The sequence below is a fragment of the Marmota flaviventris genome, chromosome 4, assembly GCF_047511675.1.
Source record: "Marmota flaviventris isolate mMarFla1 chromosome 4, mMarFla1.hap1, whole genome shotgun sequence".
Lineage (NCBI taxonomy): Eukaryota > Metazoa > Chordata > Mammalia > Rodentia > Sciuridae > Marmota > Marmota flaviventris.
The window spans coordinates 55,064,282-55,090,894 of record NC_092501.1 but is presented as its reverse complement, the minus strand read 5'-3'; the positions used below and the strand labels follow the sequence as shown (position 1 = coordinate 55,090,894).

Sequence of the window (26,613 nt, the reverse complement as noted above, 5' to 3'; positions counted from 1 at the left end):
ATCTTCATTGGGAATGAAAAAAATGCTCAAAAACAGGAAAAATCAGGAAGAAAGGAACAGGAGAGAGGAATAAAAGATTACGATTACCAACCTCAGGAAAAGATTTTATTACTAAAACTTTATTCAAGGAAATTTCATATCCTCCTAACAAGTAAACAGATGCTTCCCACTTGAATATCAACTCATCTCTAGTTATTTACATTTTTTACTATGTATATAAATGACAGAGAACAAAGATTTTGAAACAAGTTAACAATATCAAGTAAACTAGTTAAGAAAAATTACATATTTATATAATGAAAAAATGACATATAATCTTTTAAGGATAAATTATTCTATCTCCATCAGAGCACTTTTTTGTAAGTAGTTCTCATAGGTACACAAGTCTTCTTTCTGGCTAGCTACTCAAGGTACTCTGTAAATGACACACTACAATGTTACAAATGTCCCCGAAGATTACTGATTATGGGCAAGTATCAAATATTTATTTTTTAAAAACATCACAGAAACAATTTTTAAAATATTCTCAAATCAGGTTATTATACAATATTTTACCTGCATCTGTAAAACTGCATCTGTTTGTAACAGAGTAGTTTTTGCTTGGGCATCAAATACAAATGGATATGTACAGATTGTAACAGGGATATCTGCCAACTAGAAATAAAAAATTAATATATTAGTTCAAGTGATTTGTGATATATTTACTGTGGGTGTTGTAATATCTTGTAAAGATGATCACATTCTTGGTTTATTTAGTCATCTAGTTCGGGAATTACGAAGAAAACATGTTGCTTATTTCTGAATATAGAATTTTTACTGATAATTACATAAAGTACTTGAATAAGTCTAATTCTCAATTTTAGGAAGTAACTATATAGTTAAGAGCCTGTAAAATCATAAATAACATATATCTTTTACTTAGCATATGTTAACTCTAAGTTTCAATGAATTAGGTTTATCCTACAATTGAGAGCTCCCATGTTAAATACTATGTCCAGCTCTAACATGTTAGTACAACTATCCTAGCAACTGAAGCCACAGAAAATTAATCACCCCATCCTTCATATAGCAGATACATAGTGAGTGGCATTGCCAAAATTATGAACCAAAGAACATTTTCACACATTTAACATTCAAGATAATTTTTCATTAGTGTTATTATTCTGTTGGCTGTTAAAGTTATGAGAGCTGATCTCAGAGTACCATTAACAGACATTAAGACACTTTACATTTATTTATCCTAACACAGTGACTGAATGCTATTCTAACAGTACATAAAAATACAAAGAATTATAATCAGCAGTCACACATTCTTGCAGTTAGAGGATGACTATTTGTACAATCTACCCAACAAGGTAATATTTTTGTGTCAGCCCTGAGATAATCTCTGCTATGAGGCTTTCAAAAAAGAATATGAAACAATACCCTTCTTTTTAAGTGACTAGAAAGTTCTTTATATTGTCTGAACCTGTATTTCTATATATCACTTGCCTTTGTTTTGCCTCTGTAGGCAAGTGTACATGGTTTAAATATTTGAGGTCCTAACCATGCTTTCCCTCAATTGTCTTTATTCTGTGCTAAACATTCCCAATTTTTCTGACCATTCTTTTTTTGGGGGGCAGAGGTGTAACCAGGAATTGAACTTGGGGGCCCTTAACCACTGAGCCACATCCCCAGCTTTATTTTGAATTTTACTTAAAGATAGGAACTCACTGAGTTGGCTTACAGCACCTCCCTTTTGCTAAGGCTGGCTCTGAACTTGCAATCCTCCTACCTCAGCCTCCAGAGCCACTGGGATTACAGGTGTGCCCAACTGTGCCCAGCCTAACAATTCTTAAAATAATACTGTTTCCAGCTCTTTCCTATCCTATATCTGTATTATTTTTATTTTTCTCTCTCACCTTGGGCCACCCAAACCAATCAAATATTGTCTAATCACTTTCAACTTTGTTCTCAATATATAAGACACATGCTAAGTTACATGTATTTTACAGTCAATGATCACTCTTTAATATTTGTATGTGACAAAGTTTGCCTCTATCCTGTATTTGTTTTAACTTAGCTACAGATCATGGAGTCATTTTACTTCTCTGAAACTCAAAAAGATTTAGATATTTCTAAAGTCCCCTTTGGCTTCAAAATAATTTCCTTTTTCTCTTTTTTGTTTTGCAGTGCTAGGATGGAACTCAGGGTTTTGTGCATGCCAGGCAAGCACCCTACCATTGAGCTGTACTTCCAGCCCTGTTTTCAACTGATTTATGTACTACTTCTGTTTGAGAATGAGGAAGCAAACAATATCAAACCTGTAATTTCAATCTAACTCAAAGTACTTCATTGGTTCAAATGCTGGGAAAAGACTATCAAATAAATAAAAAAGCAAAGCAAAACCTAACATCTATAACAGAGAAAAGAAGTGCTATAATGTTCCCAAGAGTTAAAAGGTGGTTCAGGGCTACTGATTACTTAAGTCAAATTTGATACATTAAGAAAATACATGAAACAAAGTAAAAAAGATGATTATACAAAGTTTAATTTAGTGACCATTTCAAATATCAATTATTAGTTTTAGAAATAATCATTTTACATCTCTAAAGTATTCTTTGCTTTATTAGGTAGCCATTTGTCAAATTTTAAAAGTTTTTTCCCCCCTAAGGACACATTGCATTTTATACTGGAAGATAAGGAGAAGAGCAACTATTTTCTAAAGCAATCTTATTGAAAGGCATCATACAGAGTAATGTTAACTAAAGTAAGTTTAAATATTCAGAAAATTCTTCTGAAATGTTATACAGAACAATCTGTATAGACAACTTTTAAAAACACATACACACACACACTTTTTTTTTTTTTTTTAAATCACACAAAGGGGAATCTTTGGAAAAACAGTTTATCTATTCTGAACACAAGACTATTACACCAAACTTACCTCAGTTAATCCATGGCTGACATCCTAAAACAGCAGTGCAGAATGCAACAATAATGAGGAAAGAGCAATGTTAGTGTCCAAATTTATTTCTATTCAAAGTAGCATTTCATATGCTTTGCTACAGTTGAATATTGAATTAACAAGGTAGAAAATACATCTACAACAAAACTTACCCTTCCCATATGCCCCTTATGTAAGTGTAACAGTTTGTTTTAGGTATCCTGTGATCCAAAAATTATCAAAGCCTGAATATAATAAAATTTGGTTTCAGCAAATAAGTATCCCCATTTGTAGAATTTAGGTAGAATAAGGAAACTAGTCCTAAACCTGATATCATCTTGAAGAAATAATTTTATGGCTCAGATTCTTTACTGAGAAAATATCTCTGACTTTAAAAGCCTTGGTTAATCTGGACAAAGTCAAGTGTTTAACACATTAAAATGCTACATGGAGACAACCTGAAGGATAATAAGCCACCATTCGTTTTTATTTGCCAAAAACAAGTTAAAAAAAAATACAAGATTTTTTTTTTTATCTTGAGGTATTTATTGAATGTTAAAAAAAAACAAGATATTTTATATTATGTATTTTTAAAAACCAAACATAGAGGTTAAGTAGAAGAAAATATACATTTATAAAGGTAATAATGGAAATTATAATGAAAGCTTACCATTTCCTTGAAAAGGAAAGTACACTTTCTTTTGGAATGCTTCCATATATGGTTTAGATTCATGAAAAGTACTAGAATCTTCAGAATATATCACTAAATCTGTGGATGGTGCCTTATGTAATGAAGAACTAATCTTAACCAAAGACAGGGTATTTGCCCTAGGCTACTGAGAGGTAATCTATAGGCGTTTGAAATACCAAGTCTGATAGGAGTGTCTTTATTTGCCTAGGGTCTTTATCCATGGACAATATAACAATGTGATTTACCATGGGGCCTTGGGTCATATGGTACCAGTTATATCTCTAGAAAAGGTCAAGCCACATAAGCAGGATGTGACTGAGTCCCAATAAATACTCTGGGCATCAGGGTTCAGGTGAGCTTCACTGGTTAACAATCTTTTGTGATATCACAGACATCAATGCCAGGTAACTAACCCATAACTTCCCGGGAAAGAAAAGCAAGATATTTTGTCTTTGGGACCTTAGACTCTGCTATATGTGCTTCTTCCCTTGGACATTTTAATATGTATCCTTTCCCTATAGTAAACTGCAATTATCAGTCTAATAGTTTTCCGAGAGTGCTATGAGTCTGAGTGTAGTCTGGGGAACACATCCCTTACCCCAACTGGCAATTGGTATCAGAAGTGAGGATAGTCCTGTGTGGAATTTCTAACTTTGTAGTTGGCTAAATTTTCATACGTCTTGATGAACTTCACTAGAGGCTTTAAGATATTAGCAAAGATTTAATTAAGGTTTCTCACTATACTGTGCTTATAGCCAAAGTAGTATAAATATAACCAAACATGACTCTATGCAAATTCTTTTCTAAGAAAGAAAATAACTGACAATAGTTTCTTTCAGGGCTGGGGGTAAAACTCAATGGTAGAGCACTCTGTGTTTGATTCCCAGTACTGAAGGGGGAAGATAAAATAAGACAGAATAAACATTAGTGTTGTAAAGTAGCTCAAATATAATTCAACAAAGTAGTACTGCCAAAGGAAATCTGGAAGGAAAGAAAAGCGGTAGTGGTCGTGGCAAAAAAACTGTGAGGTCAACTGAAGGTTTATTGCTAAACTAGCTCTAAATCCACATATGCAGCACTATTAGCTGTTACTTAAGTGAGGAACTTGAAACTGGGTTAAGGTGTGTCTAATTTCAGCTACTTGATGTCCCAGAAGGTGGATTGACAAAGGACTAGATGAAGTGTTCAAAGTTAGGATTTCATGATCTAAACTGGACTTCACTAAGGATGTTTTAAACATCAATGATTTTTTATTTTATTTTTTGTAAACAAAGGGCATAATACAGAATTACTCTGATATAAAGAAAAAATGCTGAACATTAAGGCAACTCAAATAAAAAGGGTGGTCTTGGCAGTTAAAAGAGAAGTAAATGTTTCTAAATTATGTTTGATGATCTAATGCATAGAGCAAGAATATGACATTATGATCACTCCAAGAATTCTTGCAACATATTAATGTCTTTAAAAATGATAAGGGAGCTTTAAAAAAAGCAAAATAAACATTAGTGTTGTAAATGATGGATTTTTCTGGGAAATACTACAGCCACAAGGGAGTACAAATATATTTTAGTCAACATCCTTATTTTATTAAATGGGGAAGAAACTCAACCTAGGCAAGTTAAATACTGGTATATCTTCCCAAAGCTCCTCTATTTAGCTGTTCCACAAGTCTATCTTTTTACCCATTATTTTTGTTAGTATAAATGGTCCAAGGCAGTTGGGTGAAGAACACACACATATAATCCTAACGATTTGGGAGTCTAAGGCAGGAGGAATGCAAGTTCAAAGCCAGCCTCGGCAACTTTTAAAAAGGGCTAAAGGATGGGCGAAGTAGCACATGCCCATAATCCCAGGGGCTCTGGAGGCTAAAACAGGAGGATCGCGAGTTCAAAGCCAGCCTCAGCAATGGCGAGGCACTAAGCAACTTAGTGAGACCTGTCTTTAAATAAAATACAAAATAGGGCTGGGGATGTTGCTCAGTGGTCAAGTGCCCCTGAATTAGATTCCTGGTACTAAAAAAAAAAGGGGGGGGGGGGCGGCTAGAGATGTGGCTCAGTGGTTAAGCTCTCCTTAGTTCAATCTCTGGTACAAAACAAAACAAAGTCTAAAGTCATTTGGATCTGGCATGTGTGTCACATAAGTATATTCCAGTTTTTGAAAAAACAAACTTGAATCTCACTGTAATTCAAACATGATAGACCCAATTTAGACCCTTCTATATTTTATGCTGAATTGTCAATTTTTATTAGCTATATATTGATATGCATGTATAGTAACAAAATGTATAAAAGGGGAAGAAAAATGGCAAAGAGTTTGGTAGTTACCTACTAACTAAGGTGTTTTCATAAGCAATTGAAGAGCAAAGTTAAATGAGGGTATGAGATGTGCAAGTCAGTACAGAATAAAGGAAGTAGAGAAAAATCATCAAATAGCAGAAGATAAAAAAAGAGAAAAAGACAAAACATACATGCTCCTTTTATGTTGCCAAAGGGTCACAAGCAGAGGGAGATAAAAAGCAAAGGAATCCAATTGCATATTTTCACACATCAAAATCAGAGCCTTGGGAACAAAACCACAGACTAGATAGTAACTAGCAGGAGTAAAAGAAATCAAGCAAAGATTTCACAAAGACATTTAACCAGAAAGACTTGAAAAAGGACAGGAGAATGGAAGGGGATGAGGTGGAAAATTAGGAAATCTCAGCAAAACAAAAGGACATATCCCTTAGCTGAAATGTTTGGGACCAGATTTGGGAATATTGCATACACTTTACTGATTGAGCAAACCTAATTTGAGAGTCCAAAATCCAAAGTGCTCCAAAGTCCAAAACTTTTTGAGCATCTTTGGATTCTGAAATTAACGATGATCAACCTGTTTAAGGAAAGTCAAGAACTATTAGTTATTAAGATTTAGGAATCATAATGGATTCTTAAAAGTCCTTGACTGGAAAAGAAAGGTAATGGGGGGTGGGGTGGGGAGAATCCCAACAAATTATGGCATAAAGACAAAATAATTTTCTTGTAGTATTTAGCACAAGATAAAGCTTTATACTTATATATGTATATAAAATTATGACTTTAAAAATAAATTTTATTATATTTAACATATACAAGATGTGTGTAGGCATACATACATACATAATAAAATGGTTACTAAGAGAAACAAGTTTCTTACTATTGTTCGTCATTATGTTCTATCAAAGAATATTTTAAACTTTTTTCACTGAAGCAATGAAATTATTTCAAGACCATAACTGTTGATCAATTTTTTTTACACAAATTTTTTTTTACACAAATTTGTGTGTATAAGTACGTGAGTACATATGTGCACATGTGTATAGATATTCATATGTATATACAAATACATATACACAAACACTATATTATCACAAAACAGATTCTTTAAAACTTGATTTATAGGGTCAACATGGCATTCAACCCAGTATTAAGACTAGTAATGAAAGCATAATCTTATTTGGGAAGAGAGATCATTAAGAGTTCTGTGTTAAAGTATGTTACACTCTCAAAAAAAAGTAGCTCTCTGAGGTCAGATGTCATACTATAGATTAAAAATTTATTTTAAAATTGTATGAAGACCTTTAAAGTAGGTTGTCAGTCCTTCATTCCCAAAGAGAGATCAAAACAAACCAAAGTCATGGATTCTGGATTCTGATTTCTATTAAATCCACTTTGAAAATTAAAGAACAAGCTTTCACTGCCACAACCACCTATTTAATTTCATGTCTGTCAGTAAATGGAGAGAAAGGAAAAATATGTGGGTAATTCTCAAGTATGTTAACCATTAAGAGAATGAGAAGGCAAAGAGGACCAGGAACAGAAAGGTAGACCTTAATGCCTTGCTCTTATCAGAAAACAGTAGTGCTGAAATAGCTCCCTAATGAAATTCAATTTGATATGATAATCACTATCACTATATACTACAGTGAATTTGGATGACAGAACTATCAAACTGAAAAGTGAACATTCAAATACCTTTTCCCCACAGTACAATTACTTAAAAAAAAAAAAAGTATCACAGGTATCATTTCTATTAACTTGGTCAAATGCATGTTGTTTATGATTTATATTAACAGATATAAATTTTGGTTAAAGGACAAGTGATATAATTCACAGTGATCTTAGCTGCTCAAAGACCTATGGTGCCCTAGGTAGTATGTCATGGGCAACAATTTTTCTCAGTGTTTCCAAGACATGGTTTCTCAAACTGGGTTTGTAGATGCCCAGGAGATATATGCTTAGAGAGTTTATGAGTGCTCTGGGATGGTTTTAAATTTAGTGTTTTTTTGATCAATAACAAAAAATTTTAGTCAAACTTAAAACTAAGACAATTTATATCCTATAAATACATATCCTTTAAATATATATCCTTTAAATTTATATCCTATAAATATTATAAACATCCCAGTATTATAAAAAGCCAGTACTGCATGAAATTTCAATGCCTGCAATGGTTCTATCATCCAACAAGATGTAATTGTGTAAGACTTTATACTTAAATGATGCAATCTTATGAGGAAAAGACAAATGAATATCACATCTCATTCTAAAGGCAAATGTTTCATTATTGTGCAGACACAGAAATGCAGCAAGAGGACAGTTATCAGACACTTCAAAAAGAGACTGCTGCCAAACGAACAGCCTGTTTCAGTCTGCCAGTAGTAATAAGCACCATTTAGTAAGACTTAACTATGTGCCAGGAACTACCTTAAATACTTCATAGAGATCAGGTCACTTATCTCAACTGTGTATAGTAGGTACTATTACCTTAAAGAAATCAGATGATTTCTCCAAGGACACAGAACTGAATGAATGCTTAGGTAGAATTTGAACTTAGACACTCTTAGATTACACTGCTTTCTACCAATGTTTATGTTGTGAGCTGGAATTCCTAATCAGAACATAATCATCCTCCACATCAAATTAATTTGAATTAAAAATATGTAGTGTTATCTACAGTTATAAATTTGTTATGGTTTTATAGTTCTTTTAAGAGCTTAGGAGTAGAGTTTAGAACTAGTTTAATGTGTGTAAATATTTATTTAAGATAATCATACAAATATGTAAGCAAATATAGGGCTTCTTAAGAAGTTGTTTTTCTTTAAAAAGGTTTGTCACTACAGCTTCAAAAATGCTGTTCAAAGACCTATGGTGCCCTACGTAGTATATCATGGGCAACAATTTTTCTCAGTGGTAAACAAATTTAATTACTTTTACACTGTAGTTAAGCATCTGTTATGTCCTGTAGAATGCCATTTCAGTGTATTCAAAGATAAAATATGAGCCCCCAAACAAGTCTTATTGAGGAAAGGTTAAAAAACTCAAGAAATAAGTTATTTCTACTTCTCTCACAGGTGCTTTGAAGGAAGAGTTTTGCCTAGGGTAGAGATTTTATTCAAATAGGAAAGGAAATACTTGTTCAAAACTTTTCTGAGGTTAGTTATTTTCTTGTTTAAAAAACTATCCCTTCCAGGTACCAGTTGACTTTTTTGCTCATCTTCAAAGCAGACCTTCTCAAAAGTATTCCCACAGTTGTTGATACTACTTTCTATATTCCAATTTTCTTTTTTAGCAATACCCCAACTCTAGAAGGCCATTATCAAGATTACTAATAACCTTGTAACCAAATTCACTGCTTAATTCTACAGTTTTGTTCTCTTTCTGAGCAGCATTCAACACAGGCTCTCATTACTTTTAGTTTTGGTTTTCAAAACACTCCTATTTTTTCTCCTACCTCACCTGCCACTCCTTTTTAATCCCCTAGTGGATTTCTCTTCTTTCCTCACCTTATAGCCAATTTATCAGTGATTTGTGTCCTGACACTTGTCCCATTTACCTTCAAGAAGTATTCCAAATCCATTTCTTTCTTTAGTCTACACAACGGCTATTTTAGTCAAACCCACCATTCTCTCTCCCCTAGTTTTCTCCCTACTCTGATCTAACAAAGCTGATCCTTTTCATCAGACTATTACTCATACTTTGGCAGACAAGTATTTTCTGATGGCCCAACCTCAAAAATATTCTTCACAATGTTCCCTGATTTTAATTCTCTGCATAGTATATATTATTCACTGATATTTTTTGCTTTGATTAATGTTAATCTTGCCCATTAGATTATGAGTTCCATGAAAACTTGGGCCCTTATGTGTCTGGTTTACCAATGTATTTCAAATAGTTAGTACCTCTTACACAGGAGATTCTCAATAAGTATTTGTTGAATGACAAATAAATAGATCTAAATCTAAAAAATGGCCATAAACCTGATCTCACCTCCCAGTGATTCTAGAGAAGAAAACAAACAAACAAACAAAAATCCAATGAGTCTCTCCTAGTCAAGTACCAAAGAAAGGAGAGATGTTCTATCAGTGTCTTAATTCTTAAAAGTGAGAGTATCCTAAAAATAACATGCAAACCAAGTTCAAAAAGTACTGTCCTTTTTTTAAAATCTCTACCTGACACATTCCAGACACTACCAGAATTGCTGGTGAATAAACCACTTCTATAACCACTGGATACAAATTACCTGCTCTGGAAGCAGAAAAGTTGACTTCAAGTATATTAAAATGGCTAGCAAACATAAATATTAAAGCTTCTTTGTATCTAGCTATTTACCCATTTCTAAATTAAAATTACATATGCCTAATTAAAGTTTTATAAAGTTAAGCTACTATTTTAATGGAATATTGTCTATTTATTAAACACTTAGCTAGATGCAAAGAAGTATGCAATATATGAATATAAATAATCTAAAATAAAATTAAACACATAAAAGGAAAAATCGAAAACAGAATCCTAGAGTTTTCTTCTGATTTTGAAGCAGTGGTCCCACAACAATAACACCTTCTTAGAGTTCTATTATCAGAGACTCTAGTATTCTCAGCATTAGAGAAACAAGCTCATAGAAAACAAATGAGAGTTGAAAATATATGTCACATTTGCATTTTTCTTTAGAAAAATGTAATCTGTCTCTGTTTTGTCTTTGGCAGAAGAGAAGGATGTTTGCTTACAAATATAGCTACTCCACTGTAATTTGTTTTTATTTGAAAAATAAGCTCTGAAAAAACTTGAGTGTTTCAAAAACACTCGTTACTTTCATATTAGAGCAAATGACATACAAAAATGAAATCACACAATGCATGGGAAACATACCATTCCATAGGCCTGCTGCTGGACCCAATTGATATAATCATTCCTTATGTCTATCAATTCTTGTACTTCATGGATATAAAATTTATCATACTGTATAATCTGTCCTGCCTTCTCATTTACCTAAAAAAAAAAAAAAAAGTATAATTAAGTTTAATCAATGACAGAGACTGAAAAATGTTTAATTAGAAAAAGCCTTTGGTGATTTCTTAGCTAATTTTCACTTCCTGTAAAAAAATAATTACTGAGTGCCTACTATATGCAATATGCTAGTTAAGTGCTACCATATTCATAGATGTGACAACTGCATTCAGTACACAAAACTAATAGAAAAGAGGAATGTAAATATCTTTATAACCATAAGATGGAACAAAATATATATAATTAAGGTATATTAGAATAAACTAGAAACTATAAGGACTTCAGGTTAGAGTAAGGGACTTAAATAACAGTAGTAATAACTAATGCTTGTTAAGTGTCATAATCTATCTAACATCTCATTAGAATAAACTTTAAGTGGTGACATATAGATGTGAAAAATGAAGAGGGTACAGATTATCACCCCACAGACTACCTGATAATTACAAAGGGAGAAATAACTCTTTACAATGTAGAGAATGACCTTAACCAAGTGATCAAAGTAATCATTAACAATACTGGGATAATTAAATGCTGTGTTTCTAATAATAGTGCAAAAAAGGAAGTATACACAACATTTATGTATCAAAAGAAAACTTCAATTTAATCAACTCTTGTGATCTAAATTCCAGTTCAGAGGAGATATAAGGAATTACAACCATGAAAAAACAACCAGAGAAATCCAGATTGTGGGTCTTTTATTATTTGCCAGGACTTATAAAAAGTCAAGGTAATGGGCATAGAAAGGAGAGAGTTGTTCCAAATTAAAAGAGAGTAGAGGAATTCTGGGGGTAGATATGGCAGAATAATTTGTAATTAATCCATCTGACAAAAACAATTTACAAACTCTGGACCATATATAATAAAGCAAATACATAAAAATACTGGAAAGCAGCCCAAATAAGGCAAAAAAAAAAAAAAAAAAAAAAGGCATGGAAACAATTAATTACCTACAGAAAACATATTTTACTCCCAAATCAGCATGAGCAGTAGGAGATAAGAGATCAGGCAGAAAACAGACATTTTACCAGAGAGGAGCCATATATACATCAGAGAGAGAGGGACTGCTGGCCTGGCCAGAGAATGAGGAAGGAAAAAAATCATAGAAAGGAATCCAGAGGGGAAAGCCCCCAAAAATCTGCATGTAGTTTCCCCTCACCTCTTTGGCAAACTCTTAAAACATGAATACATATGGTGAGACTTCGGGGTGGGGAAGACACCCTCCAACAAACAAAAGAAAGCAATCCAAAAGTATATAAAATATGTTCCCTGTCCATAATGGAATTAAAAATCGGTAAGAAAAAATATATTTGGAAATTCCTCATAACCTCACTTCCACACAAGACACACTAAAGATGCAAAGAAGAATCTGGCTCCTAAAGGGAGGAGGGGCACGACTCTTAAGTCCCATCTTGAGGGGGACTTAATTTAAATAAGAGCAAGAAAAAGAACACTTTCTCTCCCCTCCCCCCTACCAATCTTGAAAGCACCAAGTAACAATCAACTCAAGTATACTACTGATGAGGGAGAAGAGTGAGAAGAGAAATCCCTCTATGGAACAGGCAAGCAGAACTAGAAAAGAACTCTTTGACACCCACTTTTACTCTAAACCCAAAGCAATATCTGGGGAATCTGAGGCTTGTGGTGCAATTACAGTAACTAAAATAAACAAACAAATAAATACTCAATTCCAGCTTAACTCCTGATTAGACTGACTTAATTGCCACACTAATAGGCAGAAAGATGAGGTGTACCCATTTACAGGCTTTGAATTTACTTCAGCTCGTACTTTATTACAACTCAAACTTATGAAACATACCAAAAAGCAAGTAAACAAAGAACAAAACAAAAAGTGTCTAGAAACAAAACAATCAACAGAGTCAGATTCAGAGATGACCCAGATGATGAAACCAGAAGATAGGGATTTTAGGAAAATATTTTGAACTGAAAACTAAAACATACCAAAATTTGTGGGATGCTGGTAATGCAGGACATAAAAAAAAAAAAAAATAAAAAAAAATAAGGACAAATCAAGTGAAAGAAAACACAAATCAATGAAAGAGAAAACAGAAAACAGAAGGAAAAAAAGTAAATAGGTTTTTAAAAAAGATGATATGCCTCTGGCCAGACTGACAAAAAGAGGAGACACAAATTACTACTATCAGGCATAAAAAGATCTTATCACATAGATGTCTTATCAATAAAAACTGACTCAATGGGGCTGGGGCTGGGGCTGAGCAGTACAGTGCTCACCTAGCACGTGCGAGGTGCTGGATTCGATCCTCAGCACCACATAAAAATAAATAAATAAAATAAAGATATTGTGCGGTAGGAATTCCTCAGCTCCATTTCATGTATTCTGGTGATGCTGGTGTAAACAAACCCATTTTGCTGCCAGTTGCATAAAAATTAGCACATATAATTATGTATAGTATAAAACGCTTGATAATGATCATAAGTGACTTACTGGTTTATGTTACTGGTTTACTGTACTATGTTTTTTTGTTATTTTCAAGTGCATTCCATCTACTCATTAAAAAAAAGTTCACTATAAAAAAAAAAAAAAAAAAAAAAAAAATAAAGATATTGTGCCCAACTACAACTAAAAAAATATTAAAACAACACAACAAAAAACTGACTGAAGAAGAAACAGGAAACTTGAAATGCCCTATATTTTAATATAAAATTTTCCTGAAAGAAAACTCTAGAACCAATATGACTTCACTAGTGAATCAGTTTTTTTTTTTTTTTTTTTTTTCCTTTCAGTGCTGGGGATCAAACCCAAGGCGTATGTATGCTAGGCAAGCCTCTACTACTGAGCTAAACTGCTGGTCCTCTACCAAACATGTCAGGAACAAATAATATCAACATTTTCTTTATTTAAGAGGGATCATTTCTTAATTCATTTTTTGAAGCCAGAATAACTTTGAAAGCAAAAACTGACAATAGGAGAAATAAAAATTACTGATCAACATCCCTCATGAACATAGACAGCCTGTCACAAAATATTAGCAAATTAAATCCAACAATAAAGTATAACACATAATGCTAAAAGTGGAATTTATTTCTATAGTGCAAGGTTGATTTAACCATCTTGATGCAGAAAAAGCATCTGATAAAATTCAATATTATGCATTCATAATAAACACATCCAGCAAACCAGAACAGAAGGAAACTTCTTCAAATAGTCAAAGCCACCTACCAAAATCAAAAAACAAAACCCCTACAGTTAAAGTATTTGAAATACAGGTGAAGTATTTAATTCTTTCAAAGATATGGGAAATAGGCAAGGATGACCACTGTAATCATTAAATTCATATTGTATTAGAATCCCTGGTAATTATGGTAAGGGTTGGGGGGGATGGAGCAGAATCCAACCATCCCCCCACACAAAATATATATATATGGCAAGAAGATAACATGACTGTGTGCTCAAATTCAAATCAATCTATAAGGAAATAATTAGTACTAATAAATAATTTAACCAGACCACAGGGTGAAAATTCAATATTCAAAAATTCAACTGAATATCTCTATACTAGCAATAAGCAACTGAAAATAAAAACCATTATTTACAATACAGTCAAGAACATAAAACATGTACAAATAATTTTTAATTTTTAAATTATTTATGTATTTGCAGTACTGGGAATTATTTATATATTTAAATTATTTATGTATTTGCAGTACCACAGTACTTTACCACCCAGCTACATCCTTTACCCTTTTTTACTTTTTATTTTGAGATGGTCTCATACTAAGTTAACAAGGCTGGCCTCAAACTTGCAATTCTACTGCCTCGGTCTCTCAGGTGTTTAGGATTATAGGTATACACCACCACGCTCAGCTTAGGAGTGACTTTTTAAAAAAATGTAAAAGACCTCTGAAAACTACAATACATTGTTGAGAGAAAATAAAGAGACCTAAATAAATGAAGAGATATACATGTTTGTGGATTGGAAAAGAGAATAACAAGATTGAATAAACAAATGCAAACAATGAAATTAACCAGACTCTAGTTTTTAAACAATTGATTGAAAAAAAATTATTACAAATGAGAAAATTTAAATATCCCTAGATAGATGATATTCTAGGACTATAAATTCCTTGAATGATACTACTATTATTAGAAAAATGCCTGTATTCTTAGCAAATGCTGAAGTATTAAAGGGTGATACATGCTTTATACTTTAAAATGATTTATGAAAATGTATATATAAAAATAGAGAAAAACAAATTTGACAGCAAGTTAACTGCTAAATCTATAAAGGAAGCATACATATGTTAATTTTATTTGTCTTTTAACATTTTATTACAAAATACTAACTTGAAATAAAATGAATAGGAAAACTACATGGTTCAAAACTGGACCAAAAGTGCAGCTAGAAGCTAGGATGAGCTAAACAGTCTAGGTTTCAGGCCAAAACACAGTTCACTCTAGTAAGAATTAGAATAAATGCTCACTATTCATTGAGTTTGGGCATGTTTCGTTGTAGAGCATATTGTGGCAAGAACCCGTACATGGGGAAATAAGGTTTGAGTCAAGTGATAGAATGAATGGAAGCCAGGTGTGATGGCACATTCCTATAATTCCAACTACTGGGGTGACTGAGGCAAGAAGATTATAAGTTCGAGGCCAGCCTCAGCAATTTAGTGAAACCCTGTCTCAAAGTAAAAAAACAGAAAAAGGACCAAAGACATAACTCAGTGTGGTAAATGCCCCTGCCTCAACCCCCAATACCAAATAAATAAATAAATTTTTAAAAATGGAGAAGTGATGGTAGCTAAATGAATAGAAAAGTCAAGTGAAGGGTTAAAGACAACTTTAATATTTTAACCCTTCAATAAAGGGGCAGCGGAAGCTGGTAACACATATAATTACACAGGCCAGGAAAGAAGTCAATCTTAGTGGGGCAAGAGTAGGAAATTCACATACATACTAACTAAATCAACTAAGCAATGTCTGAACAGGAACCAAAGAAATCATCTAGTAGAGGTGTAAATCTAACCAGACAATGCCAGTGTCCAAACAGTGCTCAATAAATATGAAATGAACATTTGGACAAATAAGAAATATGTATATAGTTTACCCAATTGTATGTCTGTGCATTTTTATTGAAATGTGTTGTCCAAATTTTTGGTAAAGAGAACAGCTTATATAATTTCCATGTTTTTCAACCTTTTGTTCTGAAGTCCAAAGGAAAATAAGAACACATATATACTTTATACCACTACTACTTCCTTCCTGGAGAGGGGAGGAGGAATGTCAGGTCTTTATCCTTCATATCAAGATGGCAAGCTAAAATTTTGAATGAAATTAAACTTTACCTTGAAATTCACTCAAACTTTATGTTCCAATAATGATAGCTGTCATTATGAAATACAAGTACATCTTCTGTACCCAAACTCATTTAAATAATCCCATGAAATAGAAACTATTATTATTATCATATAGATGAGTATACCAAGACTTAGAATTTAATCAAGTCAACCTAGGTCACATAAGGAAGAGTCACAAGCCTCTCTAACATCAAGCGTTCCCCATACCCTCAATGCTGGGGGCTGAAGCTGAGTGTTTCATAATAAGTACACAATCTATGACTGAACTATATTAGCATCTCTCATACAATGCATTCTTAATTCATACTCTCTAATTGCTAAAATATGTCCATATCTGCATATATAAATGCATATAATATATATTTAGCACATTTCTACTTTTTATGAATGTTTAAAATGGTTGCTTCTTTGGCTTACTCTTTTAAGTACAGATAACCCAATTTAAGAACAGACTTAATAATACTATTTTTAGTACAAAGTTGATTTTTGTCACCACTCTATTCAGTGACAAAAGCACTTTGAGCTTTTTTTTTGTTCACTGTTTTGATTAATTTTTTACTGTGGCTAAGGTACTCATCTGGAAGAAAGAGACTAGAGTGAAACTTCTATCACTGGCTTTTCAAATAAAACAAAGGCACCTACTTTATGATCAAAATCTTCATCGTAGAGCAAGAGTTCAGCAAACAACCATTTGTGGCCTACATATCACCCACTGTTTTCATAAATAATGTTTTACTGAAAAACATCCATACCCATCCACTTATATGCTGTCTACAGCAGAGTTGAGAGACAAAAACTGTATGTCTTGCAAAGCATAAAATATTTACTATCAGGCCCTAGAGGTTTTAGTACTTTGCTTTAAACAACTAAAATCATTAGCCAAACTCCTTTTCCAAAAAATAAAAATAAGACCCCCCACAATTATACAAAACACGATGGTTTCCCTCCCCATATTGAAATTTATAAATATATGCTTCTAATCACATTTAAATCACATTAGTCACTCTAAAATTTAATGACTCTGGATCATTCACATTCCATTGAACTAGTATATATATTTCATCCTTAATATTTTAATATTTTCTCCTAAAAGGAAAGAAACTATGCTGTAATTGGCAGTCTGCATATCTTGTGGATATTGGCTGTGTAAGTTTTCTTAAGAGAAATGCTAATATACTAGAATTAAAATTAATGATGAAAAAAAACAGGTTTGCTTCAAAACCAGATTAATTTCAAACTTAAGACTTGTGAAAAGCTTCTGGCTGGTAGTTAATTCAGATCCACTGATTTGATAACTAAAGAGAAAACTAATTAACACTGCTTTTAAAATAGGAAAATCAGATATGGAACATAAGATTAATCCCAGAAGACATACATTACAAATTAACACACAAAAATCAAGAGTTTCAAAAAATAGAATAAAAATCTATAGGTAGATGATTAACAAGACATCCTTTGTCCCAAGAAGTCTTTCTTAACCATTCAGAGTTAGCAACCTACATTTTTCCTAATCAAGCACTTACCATGTATACCATAAATGTTTATTTACTTGTATATGGTACAACTCCCCTTGATTTTATAAGCTCAACAAGGGCAGAAATCACATCTTTTAGTTATCATTGCATCCCTATTATCTAATATAATGATAAGCATACAGTAGGCACTCAATAAATATTCACAAAATAAAAACAGAAGAGATCACATGGGAGAAGTTCAAAACAATCTATACATTCAGAATTACTACTTAAAATACATAAAATCTGTATATGTTTTATTTTAATACTTTTATTTAATATTTTAATTACAATTTAGAATCCTGGTTTACAAACTTCAGTTCAGGGGTTGTATACTGAGTACATATATTATTTAAGAGGTCATTGCAAAAGAAAAAAAAAAGTTTGAAAAAAATCACTGATTTAGAAGATCAGCACAATATATAGCAACTAAGCTGGACAGATAGTATAAGGCTTTTCTTTTGTCATACTAGTATCACTACAATGTCCTGTGTGAAAACTCAGAAATAACCCAATTACTTGCCAGTAAACTTATTTCTGATATGTCCATTCCTGACAGCAGGTACCAAAGGTATTTTCTTATGATGCCATTTGGAGCACAGGAAATGATTTTTAATTCAAAAGCTTTCCAAAGGACATGACATATGGGAGGAACAAGAACATCCACATAACCTATAATGAACAGGAAACACAATATGCAATTTCTAGTTTCTAATCCTGCTCCAGGGTTAGGTCAAGAAGGAAACAGGAATTTTTCCCTAATTCTTAACCATGGAGCAGAAAGAAGAATGTATACGGTTGTCAAACATAATGTATACGGTTGTCAGAGAGTGTCTTAAAAAAAAAGTTTCTGATAAGTAACTTGGGTTTCTTTAAAGATGAAAATGAATCATCCCTGGTGGCTAATTATCCATAGGTATTTATTTATGGTAGAATAGGATGAAGCCAAGTTTTCTCTAAAGTTAAGAGGTAAAGATAACTAACTGACTGCATTAAGGACACCCAAAAGGAGATGCTTAAGAGATTCATCCCAGCCAGGCATGGTAGCACACAACTGCAATCACAGCAATTCAGGAAGCTGAGGCAGGAGGATTACAACTTTGAGGCCAGCATCAGCATCTTAGTGAGACCCTGTCTCAAAATATAAAAAGGGATGGGAATATAGCTCAGTAGCAAAGCATCCCTGGGGTCAATCCCCAATACCAAAGACAGAGGGTTGGGGGAGGGGGGGGGGAGAGAGAGAGAGAGAGAGAGAGAGAGAGAGAGAGAGAGAGAGAGAAAGACTCTGATTCAACCAGTATTATTCTGCTTTAAAGTATTTAATAACAAGAACCCAGTTTCCTTTTAACCCAATAAATCAAATCAAAATAAGTGGTTTTCCACTCAAATGGTGATGTGTGATAATGAAATCACTGACTTTGGAATGTATAACAACATACATATATTATAATATTTAAACCATACATCAATCCTAGAAAATTATTGGGGTTGGTATTTTAATTACTTTGTATATAACTGTTCATTTACATATATGATGAAGAGAAATACTTGTTCAAAAATCACACTGGTATGAAGCATTATAAAAAAGGATTAAAACCTTGATCTTCTGATTCCTAATCCAGGTCCCATAACATAATACCATAGTATCTGCCATCCAGAAGATTGAGAGGTTTAACATAAAAGCAAATCCCCTTCCTAAACATGTTACTGTATATGCTAACACAGAGAAACATTGGATCCAGCAGGGACACTGGAAGTAGATATGGATTTATATTTCAATTGTGTTACTCACTGGTTCATGATCTTTAATGTTCAGATTCATTTCCCAGTCTAAAAATGGGCAAAATACCAACACTATGGGGTTTTCAAAAGTTAAATGAGTAATATATACAAAGTGCTCACACAGAAGAGGTTCCAATTCTGGACACTGTTAGCAAGCAATAAATGTTAGTTGAAGGTGAAGGGAAAATTAACCTAACAAAAAACTGGATCCTAGTATGGTTCCATCAAAAAGGTTACTGAGGAATACTTATTCTATTCCATGGAATAAAGTGTTGCCTAACTCCAGATTTTAATCTTACCCCGCCCACACACCAAAAAAAAGCCTTTAGAAATAGAACTCTGTATCTTTCTTCCTTGGTAGAGACTGAGGTTTCTGAGCTAGGCAAATAAGTTACTTATTCAAGTCCCTTCTGTAGTTATGAAAGACAAAATATTTGATTTCCTCCCCTGATCCTCCCTTCTCTTTTTCTTGTGGAAAAAGCTACAGCTAAGGAAAAATAGTATTTTTAAAAGGGGGAATAAAGATAAGTAAACAACAGATAAGACAAACAGACTGAGTAATCACTTATGAATATGTCCACCTGAAAAGAAATGGTTTGCAGATATAGTAGGAAGAAGTTGTTCAGAGGAAAGAAAAAAAAAATCTAATTAACGTCTTGAATCCTAGGCAAAAGGTATATGGAAAGGGAGAGACCCATCCCATGAAGTTAAGAGTATCCTCATTACAGCAGTTTGCTGCAGACCCAGACCCTGATATGCTGCAAGAAAGCTGTGTTCTGGGCAATGACCTGTTCTCTAGGAAAGAAATGGCTTTCATTTCTTTTAATTATAATGAGAAATTAGTTTTCTCTAGGAATCTCAGACATACTAAAAAAGGAAAAAGTTCAGAAAGTTAAGCAGTTGAGAAAAATACTCGGGAGCTTCACTAAAAGAATAAAAAGGAAAATAAATTATCCATAAAGCTTTTTTCTTACAGAGAACAAAAGGACTATCTCCTTTATCCCCTTATTATTTACCTGATCACTAGGCAAGAAGAATCTGGAAATACAAAGAAGCTGTTAAGGAAAAGAAACTAAAGATTAAAGATTGATCTGAGGTTTTCAGTCACTCTATGGGCTAGAAACAAATGCTTCTCCCTTAGGTCATGTCTCATCTAAATAATAACTCAAAAATACCAAATGGCATAACAAAGATATACCTACCAACTGTCAGGGATGACTCAAATCCATCTTTAATGAAACAGCTGAGATTCTACTTCTTCATATAACTGTACTGCTACAAGTGTAAAGGGTACTATTTCTTACACTGGGAAGAAGGGCAGGAAAGAACAATAGGCAAATTAATGAATTACATATGGTTCCAATTTCAAATTAGTCATTTGTTTCAAATGAAACATTCTACTTTGAGGCCTTTAGTATCTAATAGCAAAAGAACCATAAGCTTAAATATTCATAAAAAAAACTAGGGCCCACTCTTTTTCATATGAGAACCACTTATAACTAACAAAAAAAAAAAAGTATTATTAAACAAATTATGTTCTTCACAAGAAAAATATAAGAATTCTAATTCATTAGTATGCTATTGTTCTGCCCAACTATAAACAAGTTATTTATAAATGCCTATTGAAGTAAGACCAAAACTGAAGTACAGATATACTATTTCATTTAAAACAAACTACAAATGTTTCCAAATTTTTATATTTTATGCCAATCTAAATATGTAATATATTAATGTTAAAATGAACATTATCAATCTGTTAGTAGGAATGGGAAAAGAGAAAAATAAAGGAACTATTGGACATACCCTATGTAATATTTCTAAAACCTTTAATGCAGTATGAAGAAAACTGTTGAAAATTCTTCTTTCAGAAGGGGGAATGCCGATCTTGTAGAGTTTCAAAAGATGTACCACAACTTCCTTAAAAAGTTCTACTATCTTGAAGAATAGTGGAGGTTCAAGTATTGACCACCAGTTTTCTGTTATTAAAGGGTGAACATGCAAATAAAATGAATAAAAAAAATTCACAATTTTCAAAACCATACTGACTTTCTTCTAAAGCAGGGATTCTTTAACCCTTTGAAAATCCCAAGAAGGTGCACATAGCAATATTTTATATAACATGTCTACAGTGTCCAACACCCCCCAACCCAAACACCACCAAGTTAAAATATACTGTCCATAAAAGTGCTCAAAGAAAAAATAAAGTATAAAAAGCCTATGAATTTACACTATTGGTTTCCTACATTATGTTTTAAAATCCACCATATACTGTACCTAATATTAAAACCAGTTATTACAGTGTTTTTGTTATCAGAATTTTGATGTTTAAAATTAAATATACTTAAAAATGATTTTGCTCTAATATTTATGGATCTTTCCACATTTTCTCTCTCAGCTTACTATAAAGCTGAAATGTTGTACAGCACCAACTTTACAATGCAAGAAACTCCTGGAAACTTAATAATGTAAAGTTGTAACATGTATGTCGTTTTCCACATTCACAATTTGTTGTTGCTAACTATAAATATTACAATCTCATGAATCAAGTAGGGAAAAAGAAATCTTCTGAAATAGGGAAATAATATGAATTCCTGCTTCACTCTTCTATTACTAGCTAATTTCCTCAGATTCCAGTTTTCCATCCCTTGCTTGTTGCTTCCTCTGCTCACCCGCCATCTTAAAGGCTCTCGTACTTATTTTATTACTCATATATTTCCACTCCATATATTTAGCAAATACTATCAGAAAGGAAAGCAATGGATTAAATGTAGCAAGCAAACTATAAAGATTAGGAGTCAGAAATGAAATCCATATAATTTAGAAAGATTAAAGTGAGAAAAGGTTAGGCAAAAAAAACAGCAAATAGAGACAGAACTGCTAGATTAGATGAGGAATAAAATCTTGTCTACAAGCAGAAAAATAAAATCAAACATTAGGAAATCAGCAAGCAAAGAAAACATGAGGCAAAGGGTTGACCATCAGGGTTCAAGGATGATATAAAACCCATGTTTATTCAGTTTTAATTGTTTCTTCCTCGTTTACTTCTTTAATAGCAAGATCACTCTCAAGGCAATGAGGGAGAGAAATAAAGATAACAATTTTTCTTTCTTGATACCAATTCTGCTGTCGTGTTTAATTAAAATTCTGTATCTAACAAGTTTTGCTTTCAGCAACTCCGACAATTAGAAGCAAATGACTAGGAAAAAAAAGCGACAAAAGGAAAAATAGCTTTATTTTTCCCTGTAGAACTATGTCAAAAAAGAAAGGCAGCAAAATGTCAAACAGCAAAAAGAACTTATCAGCATTTTTCATTTAAAGAGAAAAGGTTTCAAAAGAAAAAATACTGAAATTCTTACCGAGTACTTTCAGTGGTGCCTTTTCTAGGTTCACAAGAGCTGTACCAAAGGGAATTGCTATTGTTGTGAAATTGTTGGAATCACTCATCAGAGGACATTCTGGTAGAGTAAGATAAAACCTCAATGCTTCAACATCAGGTAATGAGCTAGTCAGTTTAGGTATAAGATTCTTTTCCAAACTAGCTGCCACCTATATTTTGACAAAAAGTAAAACCTACTTCATTTAAAATGAATTCACTTTAAAAAATGGTATTATAGCAAACATGAAAAGGTGAAGAAATAAAAAGATAAGACAATATCATACAATAAATGTACCACGGAGCACAATGAAAATCAATGCCTAAGCATTGCCAAGATAACTTTAAAAATCTTGTGTGAAAGTCTAATAAATATTCTACCTCTATAATCATAAACAGACTCAACCAAAACAATGATATTAATTCAGAATCTATTAACATTTGGAAAGATACACAGATCTCTGACAGCTAAATTACAAATGCTATAAAATGAAGTCCAATTTTAATTCTTCTATTAGTGCATGTAATAAAATTACATGAAGGACATCATAAGGAGTCCATGAAACAGTGAAGTTAATTAGGTTACAACACATAAAATAACATGGAATCAAAACCTCAGCTAAATATTATAAAAATGAAATACTTTAAAAACAAACCTGTTGAGATATCTGAGGATGATCAGGTTGTATAAGTTTGTGGAATAAAAGCCTAGCAGCATTCATATCAACCCCTGGAAACCTGGTACCTGTTCTATAGTGATCATCATTGCTAAAGAACAAAAAAATGACAATTTAAAAAAAAAAAAAAAAACTTTTTAAACATTATTCACCTTTATATATATTTAATACAATAAATTTAAAAAGTTTCAGCAAACCAAGGAATTGCCACTTACCTAACAGCTAGAAAACTTCCATTTAGGCAACCAGATGAAGAAAATGTTCCATCTATCTCACTAAAAAGAAATTTTTTTTAAAAGTCACAAAAAAATGATTTTTGTTTGCCATTTTTTACAGAAATGAAAATGTACAGTCAATCTAATATTTAACGGTACAGAGCACTCCTCTAAACAACACCCAATTAAAATGAATCAGAATTATGTAACTTACTGAAGATTATGTAATGTTTGAAAAGGTATAATCGTATGCCCTAATTTTCTCAAATGTGCTTTTCATCTTCTAATTTATCAAACAAATATGATATTCTTACATTATTTTTTGCAAAACTGGGGTTTGAACCCAGGGCCTCACCTGTGCTAAGCATGAATTCCACTCCCTAATCCTTTTGAGACAGGATCTCCCTGAACTTCCCCGCTGGCCTCAAGTTTACAATCCTCCTGCCTTATCCTTCAGAGTAGCTTGAATTGAAGGTATATGCCACTGTCCCTGGCCAATGTTCTTAAGTGTTTTTTTTTTTAAGCATGCACATTTAATTTGTAAAATTCTACATGGTATAATGATAATCTTGGTCACTGGATAACTCTGGATATTTGGTAACCATGGGTGCTATTTTTCAGGCCTACACTGGGATTTTCAGAAAATTTTTAGACATCTAAAATAACAAAACAGCTTAAATAGTCATATATCATTTAACAAAAGGGCATGTTCTGAGAAATGGGGCATTCAACAATTCATCATAGCCTACTACATACCTAGGCTATATAGTGTATATCCATAGCCTATTGCTCTTAGGACTATGATTGACAAAACCACTCAAGATTAAATAAAGCACAAGAAAGAGTGATGCACTCTAGATACTCAGCAAATACAAGATGTATGAAATTGCTGACAATGTAGCATAACATACTGTTGTACTGCAAACTCTAAAGTAACAATAAAAGGCACAGTATAATAAACATATACACTAATAACAGTCATTTATCATCAAGTTATTACATAAGTAAATGTGCTATACTTGTATGTAACTGGCAATGCAGTGTTTACACCAACATCACCACAAACACAAGTGATGCATTGTGTTATGACAGCTACAATGTCACTAGACAACAGAAATTTTTTAGCTCCATTATAATCTCATGGGACCAGGGCAGTACACTGACCAAATAACAGAGGTCTGTCATTGACCGGTACTAGACAAATTAATTTATAAGCACAATATTCAAGAAAAAAGGAGTATTCAAGTCTTTTCAGAGAAAAAAAATTAAGAGTGATTATTATGTCGTCAAAGGGGACATATTTCAAATCCCAAAATAGCTAATTCCACAGTTTATCATTTAACATATCTACGTTAGAACTGAAACTTGCACAAATTTCTGAAACTTGTACAAATTTAAATGAGATCTTTAAAAAGATTCATTATGGGCTGTGGTTGTAGCTCAGTAGTAGAGTGCTTGCCTAGGGATGGGTGAGGCCCTGAGTTCAATCTTCAGCACCACATAAAAACAAATAAACAACAAACAAAATAAAGTTTAAATTCTTAAAAAAAATACTCATTATGAAAATTATAAATATTTAAATTTTTATACATATAAACCATGCAGTGAGTGAACTTCAATGAAATTAATACTGAAATGAAAATTCCCAGTAAAGGTTACTCTACCACAAGGTTGAGAAGTTGAGTTTGTCTTTGTGTAGGTAATATGCTTTCCTTACTTGGCTATCTCCACAGGAAACCTTCCAGAGGGATAGCTTAGCCATTTTTGAATCAGAGCTTCATTCACTGTCCAGATCTGCTTTGAAGGATCTGGACATCTGAAGTCATCTGGTGGCCCACAAGTCTAAATTATAAAATTAAGGAGATTAGTCAAAGGGAAGGGGTGTTATCTATAATTCAAAACTAAGAACCTCCTAGTATATATATTTTTAACAAAAGTTAATCTCCAGTAAACACATGAAACAAAAAACTTAGCCTATAGATCAAAATATAAATTTTGTAGACTTGGATAAAAATTAAAGCAACTACTCTGTAACATGTAAAGCACATAAAGTGTTTTAAAACTTCCTCGAAATTATTGAGCTACAGCTATAAAAGAATGAAATTTTGGCATTTGCTGGTAAATGGATGGAAATGGAGACTATCATGCCAAGTGAAATAAGCCAATCCCCAAAAAAACAAATCCCAAATGATCTCATATGTGAATGCTAACACACAACAAGAGGGAAGGGGAGAATAGAAGTTCACTGGATTAGACAAAAGGGAATGAAGGGAAGGGAGAAGGGATGAGAATAGGAAAGACATTAGAATAAATTGGACATTACATTCCTATGTTCTTCTATATAAATATACAACCAATGTTAACTCCAAATCATATACAACTCTATGTATGTATAGTATATCAAAATACATTCTACTGTCATGTATAACTAAGAAGAACAAATGAAAAAAAAATTTTAAATTATTTAGCTAAACAATTTACATGACTATTATTACCTGGGGACTAGAGTAATGTGAAAAGCTTTGATCTCCACCTGAGAAAATTCTTTTTACACAGAAATATTCTTCAGAATCTGTAATACAAATAAAATGCAAAAATTAGAATCCAAAACACAACATATTTTCCAGAACATCACATTACTACTGAATTTGTCATACTCATCTAATTTAATTAGACCCCCCACTCATGAAATATTCTGATTGCTCTGAAGATGAGACAGACCAAAGGATGAATGTTCAATGATTCCACAAGCATAAGCAGCATTTAATAAGTTTACAATTCATCCTTCTGGCAT

General features: G+C 32.7%; 1 protein-coding gene across 4 annotated transcripts in view; it reads right to left on the bottom strand.

Moving 5' to 3' along the window:
• The window catches only part of Herc4 (HECT and RLD domain containing E3 ubiquitin protein ligase 4), a 115,080-nt gene that overhangs the window by 24,079 nt on the left and 64,388 nt on the right, over positions 1–26,613 (bottom strand). For 3 of the 4 annotated variants that reach the window (XM_027931143.2, XM_027931142.2, XM_027931146.2), the window contains 9 exons: positions 26,315–26,391; positions 25,537–25,661; positions 23,820–23,879; positions 23,584–23,695; positions 22,911–23,100; positions 21,358–21,530; positions 10,784–10,903; positions 2,927–2,950; positions 556–654 (listed from right to left, as the gene is read on the bottom strand). In XM_027931143.2, the coding sequence (XP_027786944.1) occupies positions 556–654; positions 2,927–2,950; positions 10,784–10,903; positions 21,358–21,530; positions 22,911–23,100; positions 23,584–23,695; positions 23,820–23,879; positions 25,537–25,661; positions 26,315–26,391 (980 nt within the window). The remainder of the gene's footprint in view (positions 1–555; positions 655–2,926; positions 2,951–10,783; positions 10,904–21,357; positions 21,531–22,910; positions 23,101–23,583; positions 23,696–23,819; positions 23,880–25,536; positions 25,662–26,314; positions 26,392–26,613) is intronic. The other variant, XM_027931144.2, reaches the window with a different exon arrangement.